Source organism: Urtica dioica, chromosome 12 (genome assembly GCF_054948205.1).
Source record: "Urtica dioica subsp. dioica isolate 48M chromosome 12, U.dioica_male_clone48M_v1_H2, whole genome shotgun sequence".
NCBI classification, from domain to species: domain Eukaryota; kingdom Viridiplantae; phylum Streptophyta; class Magnoliopsida; order Rosales; family Urticaceae; genus Urtica; species Urtica dioica.
Window position 1 is genome coordinate 19,986,213 of NC_142767.1, and position 13,952 is coordinate 20,000,164.

Below are 13,952 nucleotides of genomic sequence, written 5' to 3' on the forward strand. Positions count from 1 at the left end.
GATTTATGAAGAAATTTTGTGACTTGTAAATGTTATTAGTTAGTGATATTTTGTAAATGTTATTTGTTCATTTGTAGATTACAAGTTGCAAGAATGTCGGCCCCCGACCCAGCTAGGAAGTATTGCACACCTATTCCCGGAAAAAGTAGCGGCCACAAGTGCATATTTTGCGAGCACATTATGGGAGGTGGCGGCATCACGAGAGTGAAAAACCACCTAGCCCATGTAGACCCAACGAGGAGTGTCAAATTCTGTGAGAAAGTCCCTCCTGAAGTGAGAGAAGAGATGCAAGCTTTACTTCAAGGCAATGTCGTAAAAAAGAAGAACAAAAAGTCGTTGGAATCTACGCTTCAAAAGACATTGACTAAAAATGTTGGCGGGGAAGAATCAAACGAAGAAGCATACGAAGCGCAAATACGAGCAGTTATGAAGAGGTCAAGACAAGAGGCGGCGCAGACGGAATGAGAGGCTCGGATGATGTCGAGGCCCGGCAGTGGTTCTACGGCAAAATCTCCACCAGCTGCTCCGTCATTATATAAGTCAGCGAGTGCGAAGCAAACAAAAATTGATGAGATCGTGGATCCGAAGAAGAGAACGTGGCTCGGAAGACACATAACCAAATTCTTTGTTCACCAACATGTGCCGACGAGTAAGGCCGCCTCGCATGAGTTCAAAAACATGATAGCGTCCGCTCAAGACCTGGGTAATCCTCAATTCGTGATAAGTAATTTTATTTTCATATTGTCGAATCGCATGTGTTCTTGAAACGTTAACATGATGTATATTGGCATATTGCAGGTCCAGGCGTTCCTATACCAACTCCGTATGAAATTCATAACAAATACCTCGATATGGAGGTTGCAGACGCGGAGAACTACCTTGACGAACAAAAGAAGCGGTGGGTAAAATACGGCTGCACCATACTCACTGATGGTTGGACGGGGCCGACCAGACTGAGCATCATAAACATTATGGTTTATTGTGTTGGTGCAACGGTGTTCTTAAAGTCCGTTGATGCATCAAAGCATACGAAAACAGGGGAGTACATCTACGGAATACTGAGGTCAGCGCTCAAAGAAATCGGAAGACAGAATGTCGTTCAAGTTGTGACCGACAACGGTTCGAACTACAGAAGTGTCGGGTTGAAATTACAACGCAAGTACCATGTGTACTGGACACCTTGCGCCGCACATTGTCTAGATCTGATGTTCGAAGATATTGGAAAGAGAGATAGTGTTAAGCAAACTATCAAAGCTGCGAGGGATGCGACTAAGTTCATCTACAACCACGGCACTGTGTTGTCCAAGTTACGGGAGACATCCCCAGGTGAAATCATCCGTCCCGCCGCAACAAGATTTGCCACGAACTATCTATCTCTCAGAAGTCTCCGAGAGAAGAGAGCTGCGTTGAGGACGATGTTCAGTAGTCAATGGTGGGATGATTCCACATTGAGTGCAACTCCTACAGGTACATCCGTATCCGAGACATGTTTAAATCCCAGATTCTGGCATTCGGTGGACGAAGTGTGTGCCATATTCGAGCCGATGTACACCACTCTTCGATTAGTGGACACTGAGGTGCATCCCATGATGGGATTACTATACTACGTCTTCCACGAGATGAAAAAGAAGTTGGAAGCGATGAGTGGGAAGAAATGGGTCGTCGACATCGTGAACCACAGATGGAGTACTCAAATGGAACATCCACTACACATTGCAGCTTTTTTCCTAAATCCAAAGTTGCTGTTTAACCCGGATATCCACATGGAGAATACCCACATGGCCGCTGTCACAAAGGTGTTCGACTTCTTGCATCCGGATCTTGATGGGTCAACTCTTGGGAGAGAGGTATAAAACTATAAATTGTTACAAGCTATATAACATTATGAATATACGAGTCTTATTTGATTTTCTAATTACAGTTAATCGCATTTCGAGACGCTCGAGGGGACTTCTCACAACGAAGTGTTGTTTCGGCACGAGGCACCCTTTGTGCAAGTAAGCTTGTGAGATGAATTGTATGCAGTAACTATGTCATGGAATGGTAAGAAATGACATGATATGATTTATATCACATGATTGCAGGTGAGTGGTGGGAGCTTTACGGAAATTGGACCCCGACTTTACAGACGTTGGCCATTCGAATTTTGTCACAAACTTCATCTGCCCCCGCTTGTGAGAGGAATTGGAGTACATTTGCCCTCGTCCACACAAAACAAAGGAACCGTCTAGCGTACAGCAGACTCGAGAAGCTTGTTTTCTGCTCGTACAAGATGAAGTTGCAGCTCCGTGAAGCAACTCGGATTCACGACAACAACCTCAACCCCCTGGATCCTTTGGATATCATCGAACGAGCTTTCGAACGCTCGGGGAATGACAATGAGGGAGACGACAAAATGCTACGCTGGATTGACGAAGTTCACATGGACGACGTCAACCAGAACCCGGATCCGGCAGTAGCTGAAGCGGCTCGAGAGCATGGAGTTGATCCGGATCGAGTGGTGAACGAGGATGTCCAACCTCAACGCGGATCCGGAGACAGTTCGGATTCAGATGGCGGAGGTTCAAGCCGTAGATCAAGCGGAGCAGGTGGAGGTGCAGGTGACGGTGGATCAGGGGGAGGTGGTGGAGGTTCCTATCGGTCTGGGGGTTCCTTTACTGCTGGAGGCACCTCATTTGGTGATGTCGGTGGTTCTCAACTTGGATACGCACCATCGCAAGAAGATTTTGATCGTCTTCATCACCCTGCCTTTTTTTATTCAGGATACGGGCGCGGAGGTCAGGGCGGATGTATGAATGATGCCATGTCATTTACGTCTAGCAATGACGTTGATGACTTGTCCTACAACTTCGGATCGGTATCAATTGGTCCTCAAGGCACAGAGTCATCTTATGATGACGGATCTTCCAGTTACAACTACCAGGACTCCTATGCATCAAGTTACGCTCCCGAAACGGTACAACCAGTTCCAGGTTATCCCCTCCACTCCATGTCTGTTGGTTCATCTCAGTATGAGTACGACTATCACTTGAACAGGTACTTTAGTGCATATGCTCATTATATGACTTGGTATGATTACTGTATGACCGCTGCATACGGTCGCTTTGAGTAGTCATTTGTATCCCTCCTATGTTGAATTTGTTGAACAATAGTATTTGGTGGGTTGTGTTAAACTTTATCATTTTGGTTATTAAACTTACTTTTTGTTGTGTTTGTAATTTCATATTGTGTTGAAACATTCTACACTATTTTTAATTTTATGAATTTTATCCTACGTACTTTGTATGTTTTTTTGTATATTTCTTTTCTGAATTCCCCTCGGTAAATTTCGGTATTTGACGGTATTCCTCTACGGTAACAGTAAGTTCAACGGTACCGGTTTCCTTTTTTTTCTCGCTTCCTCCGGTATTCCTTTACGGTACGGGGGGTTACCAGTAAATTCGAAGGCTCGGAACGGTAACGGTAACGGTATTTCGATCCTTGCATATAACACGAACATATGAGAGAGAGAGAGAGAGCATTCAAAGTAAAACCGTCAGTTTTTGTTGTAGAGAAATTAAAAGCAATCAGTTTTATTTCTAAAAATAAAATTACCTTTTTTAATTAAATATATGCTTAAGGATATAATTGAAATGCAATTTTGGTTGAATTGTCACATAAGCGAAATTGGCTCATTTAAAAAAAAATTTGAAATATTTGCTATTTTAAAATCCAAACGTTTCAAGTAACCTAGTTCTTATAATTTCTCTACTCTAAATCATTCCACAAGAAGAGAAGCACCTTATTAAAGGCTGAATTATTCCCATTTGAACTTAAATATTATTTGAAGTTGGAGGAGAATAAACATTAATTATTCATTCTCATCAAGCGAATAATAAGATGAGTACGTGTTAGATTCTAGAGTAGAAGCACATAATTTTTCTTTCTTAAATATATCTCCAGCCCCAAGCTTTGTCAGATGAATATAAATGTGGGATCTCATGGAATAAATCTCAACAAATTAACTCACGTTTTTATATTTATTAGTGGGTTCTCTTCACTTTATTTTATTTTTATATTACAAGAAAAATTACACACTTGGAAAATGGCCACACTAGCCTTTTCATATATATTTCAAGACCTTTTAACGGGACTTAGAGATAGTAATATTATTCCAAGTCAAGTAATTATTGACACTTCAATTTTTTTTTTTTTATTATTATAAAAAGAATCCAGTTGACACATTATTATTTCTCCTTTATGTGCCTATAAAAGTCCACCACTAGATTTCTTCAACACTCATCACAACAATTCCCACACCAAGAACCTACACTCTTTGAACAATATCCCTCATATAGTTTTATTATTTTGGCAATATTGCTTTGCCCTAATTAGCAATAGCAAAGAAAAATGTCAAAGTTGGAAGCCCTAAGTGTGGGAAGAGTCATAGGAGAAGTGGTTGACTATTTCACCACAAGTGTGAGAATGACTGTCACTTACAATTCAACCAAGCAAGTTTCCAACGGCCATGAAATCATGCCTTCTGTCATCGTTTCGAAACCTCGTGTCGATATCGGGGGTGAAGATTTAAGGGCAGCTTATACCTTAGTAAGTTGTTCATTTCTTCACTTTCTTACTCTTCATGAGTTCTTATATATTTTATATATTTTCCTTCAAAATTTTGTAGATTATGACAGACCCAGATGCTCCAAGCCCTAGCGATCCACACTTGAGGGAACATCTTCACTGGTTCGTACTCCGTACCCCTAATGTGGTGTATAGCAATGTATCTAAATATTATGAAGACGTTGTTTTAGTTAGTGATATGTATGTTATAATAATAATAATAATATGTATTTTCCTCTCTTTTAGGATGGTCACGGACATACCTGGTACAACTGATGCCACTTTTGGTGAGTTTCTCTTGTACATGTCTGTACATATATGTCTGAAAAGTCAAAGTAAATTTTCAAAAGAGTTGAAAAAAAAAAAAAAAAAAAAAAAAAAAAAAAAAAAAAAAAAAACTTTTTCCATCCTTGATATTCGCTATAAGTGGGTGGCAATAGTATTCTACATTTAAGATACATCCATTCAGCATTTTTTTTATTTTACATTTACAGTTTCAAGTCAAGCTTTTCCCAACTTCTTTCAAATGAAAACAAATTAATATATATATATATATATATATATATATATATATATATATAAAATGATCATGTTACATAACACTGTATATGTTCATCCCTTATTTATATGCTCTTTGATATGTACGTTCAACATTTCCATTGGAATAATAAATAAATAAATAAAAAAACTCTACTCTTATAAATTCATACTATACACTGAAATCACAGGAAGAGAAGTAGTGAGTTACGAAACACCAAAACCAGTGGTTGGAATCCACAGGTACGTGTTCGTACTGTTCAAGCAAAAGGGAAGGCAAAGTGTGAAAGCACCAGATTCCAGAGACTACTTCAACACCAGAGCCTTCTCTCACGAAAACAATCTCGGCCTTCCCGTCGCCGTTGTCTACTTCAACGCCCAGCGAGAAACTGCCGCCAGAAGAAGATAAATTATTTATATGATTAATAAATAAATAGTGATCTTCCACTAGAGGCATATAATAAAATTGCAAGGGTCTTCTTCTATTTTAATTTTTCTATATATGTCGGCACTGTGTTGGGTTCCATTATTAGCTAAGTCATGTATTAATGTGTTTATTGACTTTATTCTAGTAAATGGGCGCCACACGTGATTGGTGCTTAATTTGTTGGGTTACAGTTAGTGACACGAAGACAGAATATATGATATGATTGTGTATGATAATCAGCTTTAAGTTATAAACTGGGTGTAACATTTGGCATATGCAAAATGTGTGATGATTTGTATGAAAGTCTCTCTCTCTCTCTCTCTCTCATATGTAGTTGAGTGGAATATTGGATTCACGGCTCACATTGAATAGAGTCATTTAATATTTTTCATCCACTAGTTGATCAGAGAGATAAAAAAAATTAATAAAAAAAATTTAAAAAATGAACTTGATCACCAGTCACCCAGCTCATTTCACTATCAAATACTTGTCCCATTTTCTTAGGGCATCTCCAAAGAAGAGAAGCTCTATTACTCATTAGTATGGAGTAAGATCGCTCTCTAGATTGCCTATTAAGAGCTCTCTAAATAATAATGCACTAAATTATTCATAGGAGTGTAGGACGCATGATGCATTGTATCTTATTAATTTTGAGTAATTAAAAAAGTTGGCAATGTGTTCTTATTCATTTTATTAATTACCTTAATTTAATTTAAAGTAAAAGCCAGTTATGAGCGGAGAAATTAAGTAAGAAATAGATTTAACTTTTTGGCACTCAATTGCAATGATGATGTTTTTTATTTCAATTTTTATTAACAATATACATAATTCAAAAGAATTGTAACTATGTTATATATATGTTGATAATAGTAATATAATAGATATAGCACCCGCTATAGCTAATTCACTACATATAAATGTGCTAGACTATGGAACTATAATTAGAATAGCCATTTACAGGTAGGAGCATCTTAATTAATGGTTGCTCTTAAAGACTTACTAGTAAATTTTATAAAGTTGAAGCGAGTAGTTTCACGCCATTGTTTCACTTTTTAGTTGCTACATAGAGAATTAATTAGCTCTAAAAAATTAGAAATTTGTTAGATTGTTATTGGATGATGTTGATATATAGGACTTACTTAAGCAAAGAAGGGTATAAAGTACCGTTTCTTTAATTTTTATAATCAGAAATGCGAAACATCCGTTTATTTGTCTAGTTGTAGATATGGATGAATATGCGATTAATTAATTTTCTCCGAAATTTTTATTTTTTCAACCGATTAAATTAACTTTGGTTGATTTTTAATAACTTACCTTAGAAAGACATAAAACATTTTAGTCTTATGTTTCAAGATTGGAACTCGGATAACATTAAGTTATGGTTATTAAATGTTAAGTTAGCCAAGTCGTATGTTTCAAGATTGGAATTTGGATAACATTAAGCTAAGTTAGCCAAGTCTTACTTTCAATTAAAGATGAGTATACGTTTAAAGATTTCTTTTTTATTTTTCTGCTTATGTTAAGCTAGCCAAGTCTTACTTTCGATTAACTAAAAATAATAATACTCTTAGTTAGGTTTGGGATACCAAAAAAAATAAATAAATAAATAAAATAAAAATAAAATCTGTTAATTTTTGTTAATCTAACCGGAAATTTCAGTTGATGGCTAGCCAAAATTTCACATTATCAGCAAAAGCTTCTCTGTATCGCATGAATAGCAAAAACTGGTCCAACCTATCTAGTACAAGATTGAAGACAGAAGTATAATTATGTACAAAAAAGATATACTTTTATAATAAACAAGCACACAAGTACATGTTAGCTTTAGATTTTTCTGTCATTTTAAGATTTCTTAAGTTGTCCTGCAAATCTATAACAAAACCGAATGTAGTACGGCTTGCGTTTGTTTTGTACCAAAATACTATATACAAACTACTCTTGAGATATCTTCCGAGATTCCTTAGCAGAGGCTATTAAGCGTTGAGAAAAGAAAGCCAAAGAAAACAGAAAATGCAAACATAATTCAGGATTACATACGAGAATCACCTGTTTTGTCTTTTGTGATGATGACAACCCAAATTCCCAACTAATAGTGACCCACAATCAAACAAATGACAAACATGTAATTTATAATTAAGAATGAAAAATAGACACAGTTTTGTTTCTATGTTCACATTCAATTACACCCGAACTTTGGTACCTAAGATAGCCTAGTGGTAATTCCACACCACTTCCTGTATGGAGGTCGTGGGTTCAATTTCCACTGCAGCAAAGCTGCCTTTAAAAAAAAAAAAAAATTACACTCGAACTAGATTTTCACATACATTTTTCTTTTCTTACACTTCTACAATTCTCTCTCCAAACCATGCGAGCAAGAGCTCTCAACTGACCATGTTGCCAGCGGAACAAAAACTCCGAGCAAACAAGGATTTGTGTAACCAACCTCAATAGTTTTATGACACAAGGAAAATATATATATATATATATATATATATATATATATATATATATATAAAATAAAAAATATTACTCCCACGGTACAAACCAAACTGTCTCAAGCATTAATTTCGGAATTGCATTGATTTTCCCTGCTGCAGCTTCTTCGACCCCAAAACATGTTCGAGCAAGTCGTTCTGTCGAATCTCGTTCCGTCCATCTTATCTTGATCCGACGACACCGACTGCGCTCGATTCGGCGACCCGTCTTCCGTTTCCCCGTCCCTCAGCTCAAACAACGGGCACGAGCCCTCGGTGCAAGTGCACAGAGGCATGGCCACCGACGGGAACGGGCTACACGTGACCGGGCACAGCATGTCCGACGAGACCGAGGCGACGCGGTTTCGCCGGATATCCGGAGTCCGGGCCGGAGACTGGCGGTCGGGGTCGCGAGGGTGAAGCATGCACGGCGTGCAAAGAGCGAGAGACATGTTGTGTTGCTTGCTCTGCTTTTCCGGCGAACCCGGGATTCTGACGAATGAGACGATTCCGTGTCTGCATAGAGGGCACGGGATCGAGCCGGGCGGTCCCGCCGATCCGCTAGGGATGTTGCTCGTTGAGCATAGATAGAGTGCGCACTTGTCACAGAGCTCGTGCCCGCATCCTGATAGCAGTAATGAAGAACTAGATAAGTATGCGATGGATTCGTGGTCTAAATATGATGGCAATAATGGTCAAAATGGTTTTAAGGACTAACCTTCAGCAGCCACAGAGCACGCTCTTTCGATACAGACAGCACAAAGATCTGACTCGTCTGTGGATGCTGTCGTTGACTTGAAACCGCACTCTCTGTAAATATTTCCACGAGGCATTAGGTAACTAAATCTGAATCAATTTGTATTTCATTCTTTCTTTCGAACTTCTGAAGATAGTCCTAACATTTTAAGACCTTTATTATCAGATTGGAATACCAAGTTGTGTTTTTACCGTGATATGTTCAATATACTCATGAGGGGAAGCGATAGATAATTAGATACGGGGAACGTTGGTATTACTGCGTCTGAAGTTGGGGATAACAAAGGTTCTAGCCAACGGCGAGCCCATAACCGAGCAATATCAACAGGAAGCCACCTGAAAGGCCAAGCAAGTCTTTTAGGCTAAGCCTCACGTGTAAACCAGCTGATTAACTAGTAGATAATGACCAGAGACCCATACCCGTTGCAATTCAATGCCATCCTACTAGCACCTTTAGAAAGAAGGGCCTACAGAAATACGAATGTCACCATTCAGATTCAAATGCAACCACAAATTGTATTAAATATTCATAAACAGCCATTATTATAATGCTTACCTGGCAGCATTTTAAATTACCCCCACAAGCAGCGTAATGCAGTGGAGTGCTTCCGGCTCCTGCAAAGTAATAAAAAAAATTCATCAAGGTCCGACGTGGCAATCATTAGGTGGAGGAAGGTGAGTACTCAATTTTCTAACTAACAACCGAAGATCTAACCTATCATATCCATGGATGTTCCGTAATGAAACGTTACAGCTGAACGGTTTGCGTGGAGGTCGAGTAAGAGCTGAACAGAATCGAAATGCCCGTTCAGGGCAGCCATGTGTAGAGCCGTAACGCCGCCGTCTGCTTGCTTATTTACGAACTTGGACAGTGCGCTGCACTGGAATAAAATCATTGAGTACCAAGAACAGTAGTGTTGCTAAACAATCAGAAACTCCAGCAAGCAGAACCAGTCCCGTATTGCAAGAAAAAGACGCGTCACCAAAATGGCAGACTCAATCATAGTTTTTCTATATACAAAGTATGTGAGCCGATGTTCTTTGCAAAGCGCAGGTGAGATTTGGGTTATAAGGGAAATCTGCTGCGACAAAGTGCTCACGCATTGAGGGTGAACCACTATAATCTGTCTGTTAATTTGATTCTTTGCAATCTATTATTTTCATATTAGGTCGGATTTGAGGCTCAAATCCTAACACAACCCCCACTACAAGTAACCGCTTTTGATGCCAGACGATATCAATTATCCTAAGTGAACGTATTGAAGAGAATGAAACAAGTCACATACCTTTGGTAACTCTTGTTCCTTGAATTGGCATCGTCGGCTCTTTCACTATCCGGCTCGTCACATACAGCTCCATATGGAACGCTCGGAACGAAATCAGCCACGACAAGCCTAATACATCTTACATGACCACCAACCGCGGCAAAATGCAGCGCCGTTCTACCACTAAGATAGTCCACTCTAGTCACCTAACATCACAAAGCAAGTTCTAAAAACTATCAGCAAATCAAATAGCAGTTGAATTTGCAGACACAATGGCATCAGAGCTTGCAGAAAAATGTAACTTATTGTGCGACTCACATTGCATCTGTGAAGCAAAAGAGTCTGAACAACTTCCCAATGTCCATACCGACAAGCTTGCATCAACGCTGTCTTCAAACACACGCAGGCAAAAACAGATTATAGACTGTACGATTATTTCTGATCTCGATGCAGATCCATTACAGTGCCTCAAAACCTCCAATTTCACCCAAAAGAAAAACATAAATTTCTTAGTTCAATCTCGTACCTGGCCACAATAATTCCTCGAATTCACGTCGGCACCGTTCTCTAGCAACAAATCCACAATCTACGCAACCGATCAATAATCAACGAAACCTAAATATCAAAAATTCACAAAACGAGATCGTATCGAGAGCAAAAAAAATAGAAGGAGAAGAAATAACCTCGTTATGGCCTTTGGCAGCGGCGAAGTGAAGAGGAGAATTGAGACCACCGAAAGTAGAGTACTTGGCGAGAGACGGATTGCAGTCCAGAAGCATCTTCGCCTCCACCAAATCACCGTCTCTCGCCGCCGACACCAATCTCTCGCCGGAAGCCGAGCATCCGAACGAGTTTCCCATTCTCTCTCTCTCTCTCTCTCTCTCTCTCTCTCTCTCTCTCTCGTCCGTGTTAAGTCTCTTCTTTCTTGGGTGTGAAAGATTGGGTTAGGTCAACCGTTTGAACATGTAATTAGCTCAGCTTGGTTCAGACAATTTGTAAAAAATAAAAATAAAAAAAAGGGCAATAAGGAAGATGGGTATGATTGTGTGTGTGTGTGCGTGTTGTTGGGTGTTTATTAGTGGGACACAGTTAGGTTGATTGTTAAGACAAAGTATTTGCCTTTGGATTCTAGCTCCCAAGGAGTGGTGACGTAGCACCTTTTTTTTTTTTTTTTTTGCAATTTTGTCAAATGAATTTTTATTTTATATGAACTTGGCATACGGATTATGAACATCTAAAACAAGAAACCAGCTTCATCTTTCTAAAATCTTGGTATATTTCTATAGGGTAAAATCGCTAATATTTTTGTTTGGCATTAAGCTTAAAACAGTAAAATAAAAAATATAAATAAAAACCCTTCGTGTTGGTGCCATATTTAATGTTTTAAATACAGTTTATTAGTTGTAATGATATGGCATATAGTTCTAAAATAAAATAAGTTTGGCCAGCTAAAAAGGACGGAAATCAGATCAGTATTCTTTCTTCCCAACAAATACCTAATAATAACAGATCTTTGTTGCAATATAAAGTATTTATTTATACTAAAATAAAGTATGCTTACGTAACACGTTGTCATATTCCACTTAGTGGGGGCTGTATATCTATAATTGTATATGTTTATATTACCTTGAAACTGAATAGTGCATATCCTTTGACACTGCATAATTTATATCTTTTGTATCATACAAAAAAATATCACATATAATATTTTGTATGCCAGAAATGGCAGTCACAACGTAGGGCATTTTCCAAAAGTAGATGTCTGCTGCGAGGGGGAATTATTATTTTTTATTTTTATTTTGAGGAATAAAAAAATAGTGAGGCGACAAACAAACATTTATGATGTCTATAACATTTTATCCAAGTTTGATGATTCTACAGTAGTAATTATGCATAATACATACATTCATTCTTGACGAGCTCAAAAATTCCTCCAAATCTACCCTGAAATTTTCATTTCAAAATTTGGGATCAAATAGCTCAATAACCAGAGAACAACATGAACACTTTTTCATAGCTGTTCTGTTCTCTTCAACGCGATCTTCTTAGACCGCCTTTCGACTGTAAAACCATCCTTTAACTTCACATCGCTTTTGGGAAACGAAAACGCCATAGTCACACATCCACAGACCTTTCAACATCATCATCATCATCATCACCATTATCCTCGGAGGTTTCATCTTCTTCAACTGTCTTTCGACTGTAAAACCATACAACATTCCTCAACTTCACAGTGCTTTTGAGGAAAGAAAACTTCATAGTCACACATCCACAGACCTGCCATGGCCGTCATCATCATCCACAGAGCTTTCAACATCATCATCATCATTATCCACAGAGCTCTCAATGCGATCATCATCATTATGATTACCGACAGACCTTTCATCATCATCATCATCGACGTTGCTCAAGTCAAACGAAGATCCCCGATCCTCACGCCTCTCGTCAAGTTCTTTGGCTCCTCGAAACCCACGGCTAGCATCGTCGACATAGCCTCTGACGAACCCGCCTCTCTTTCTCTCTCTGCTGAACCCGATCAACTCATCGTCCACATCAACGCCCTTTGAGCCCATCAAGACGAGCCTCCCCAACTGCCTCCGGGCGAGGTAGAGATCGTTGGGCTCGATCAGCGATCCCCTCCGATACGCCTCCCTCAGGAACACCGTGTGGATCTTCCCCTGGTTGCCCCGGGTCGAGATGTAGAAGATTCCTTGGTGCCGAAGCAAGAACTCCTTCATCTTGTTCGGGAGATCGAGGGCGTTCCGGAAGTGGGCGATCCTCTCGAGAGTCATCCTCTTCTCGACCGTCAAACTCAGGAGTTCGTGGATCGACGCCACGGCTCGTTTCTCCATCCTCTTCTTGGCCTCGACGGACCTCATGTCGTAGCCCGAGACGTCCTCGTACGGAGACCAGTACGGGACTCGCTGCCACCGGAGCACGGCCGAGCGGAAGAACTTCTTCATCCTGAAACCGTTCGGGAAGTTTATCAGGAAAGCGAACCGGTTGTTGTCCTCCGAATCCGAATCCGATCCCCTCGCTCTGTACTCTCTCTCGCGCGCTCGCTCGATCGCGCAGACCGTCAAGCTCGGGTCTTTTTCGACGCACTCGATGTACTTTCGCCGAGTCTCTGCGTCGGCGTCGATTAATCGGAAATACTCGGGGTGTTTGAGGATTACCGAGCTCTCGAAGTCGTCGGGGAGTCCGAACGCCCTGCGAGCGATCCGAACGTGCTCGAGCCTGATCCGACCTGTGTTCGACATCATCACGAGCTTTCGGAGGCAAATCACGGCGTCGTCGATCTGAGACGACAGAGCGTGGGCTTCGCGGTCCATCTGAGCCATGGCTTTCCGTGTGAATCGGCAGAAGAGGATTCGCTGGACCGGGTGCTCGTAGACCTCGAACACGTGTGGGTACTTGAGGATGAACACGCCGACCTCGTCGCGCTTGAAGCCGATCCGGCGAGCGAGGAGGTTGAGCCGAGTGACCGGGAGAGTTTTGTTGGCCTGGCTGAGGATTATCTCTTGGAATTTCAGGATTTTTCGGATCCGCTTCTCGATTTCCATGCAATCGTCGAGGCCATGGTCTCTGACTCTCTCGAACTTCTTGGGAAGCGTTTTTATTTTAGATTTTGTGAATGATCTCGCCGAAGAGACGCCGTAGACTGATGACTGGACTGTTCTTAGGGTTTGGCGGGTTGGCTTGAGGAGATTGACGAAGAAGACGATCATTTCTAGGGTTTAGGGTTTTTGGCGCAGACTGTTTTGTTTTGAATTTGGGGACGGATTTTTTTTTTTTTAGCGGTGAAGAAGGTGGTTACTGATGAATTAAATTATAAATTGGGACGTTAAGTGAATAATGGAAAAATAAGAGGGTAAAAAGGAACAATTT

The 13,952-nt window shown here is 40.2% G+C and overlaps 4 protein-coding genes across 4 annotated transcripts; 2 read left to right on the forward strand and 2 right to left on the reverse strand.

Moving 5' to 3' along the window:
- Positions 1–58: 58 nt before the first annotated feature.
- LOC149380076 (uncharacterized) lies at positions 59–3,172 on the forward strand. The gene is made up of 6 exons (XM_089604100.1): positions 59–434; positions 495–703; positions 799–1,847; positions 1,922–1,997; positions 2,085–3,080; positions 3,153–3,172. The coding sequence occupies exons 1-6, from the start codon at positions 94–96 to the stop codon at positions 3,170–3,172; spliced, it is 2,691 nt and encodes an 896-aa protein (XP_089460226.1). The 5' UTR covers positions 59–93.
- A 1,114-nt stretch (positions 3,173–4,286) lies between these two features.
- On the forward strand, positions 4,287–5,872 carry LOC149380077 (CEN-like protein 1). Its single transcript, XM_089602482.1, has 4 exons — positions 4,287–4,587; positions 4,667–4,728; positions 4,852–4,892; positions 5,334–5,872. Exons 1-4 carry the CDS (start codon positions 4,390–4,392, stop codon positions 5,549–5,551), a joined length of 519 nt encoding a protein of 172 aa, XP_089458608.1. The 5' UTR covers positions 4,287–4,389; the 3' UTR covers positions 5,552–5,872.
- Positions 5,873–7,681: 1,809 nt separating this feature from the next.
- LOC149380078 (E3 ubiquitin-protein ligase XBAT33) lies at positions 7,682–11,128 on the reverse strand. The gene is made up of 10 exons (XM_089602553.1): positions 10,748–11,128; positions 10,591–10,650; positions 10,383–10,454; positions 10,086–10,270; positions 9,515–9,675; positions 9,356–9,414; positions 9,220–9,266; positions 8,992–9,135; positions 8,762–8,853; positions 7,682–8,668 (listed from the first exon to the last, which is right to left on the reverse strand). The coding sequence occupies exons 1-10, from the start codon at positions 10,922–10,924 to the stop codon at positions 8,124–8,126; spliced, it is 1,542 nt and encodes a 513-aa protein (XP_089458679.1). The 5' UTR covers positions 10,925–11,128; the 3' UTR covers positions 7,682–8,123.
- Positions 11,129–11,847: 719 nt separating this feature from the next.
- Positions 11,848–13,928, reverse strand: RPD1 (Ubiquitin carboxyl-terminal hydrolase family protein). Its single transcript, XM_089602312.1, has one exon. The coding sequence runs from the start codon at positions 13,790–13,792 to the stop codon at positions 12,326–12,328; it is 1,467 nt and encodes a 488-aa protein (XP_089458438.1). The 5' UTR covers positions 13,793–13,928; the 3' UTR covers positions 11,848–12,325.
- Positions 13,929–13,952: the final 24 nt, after the last annotated feature.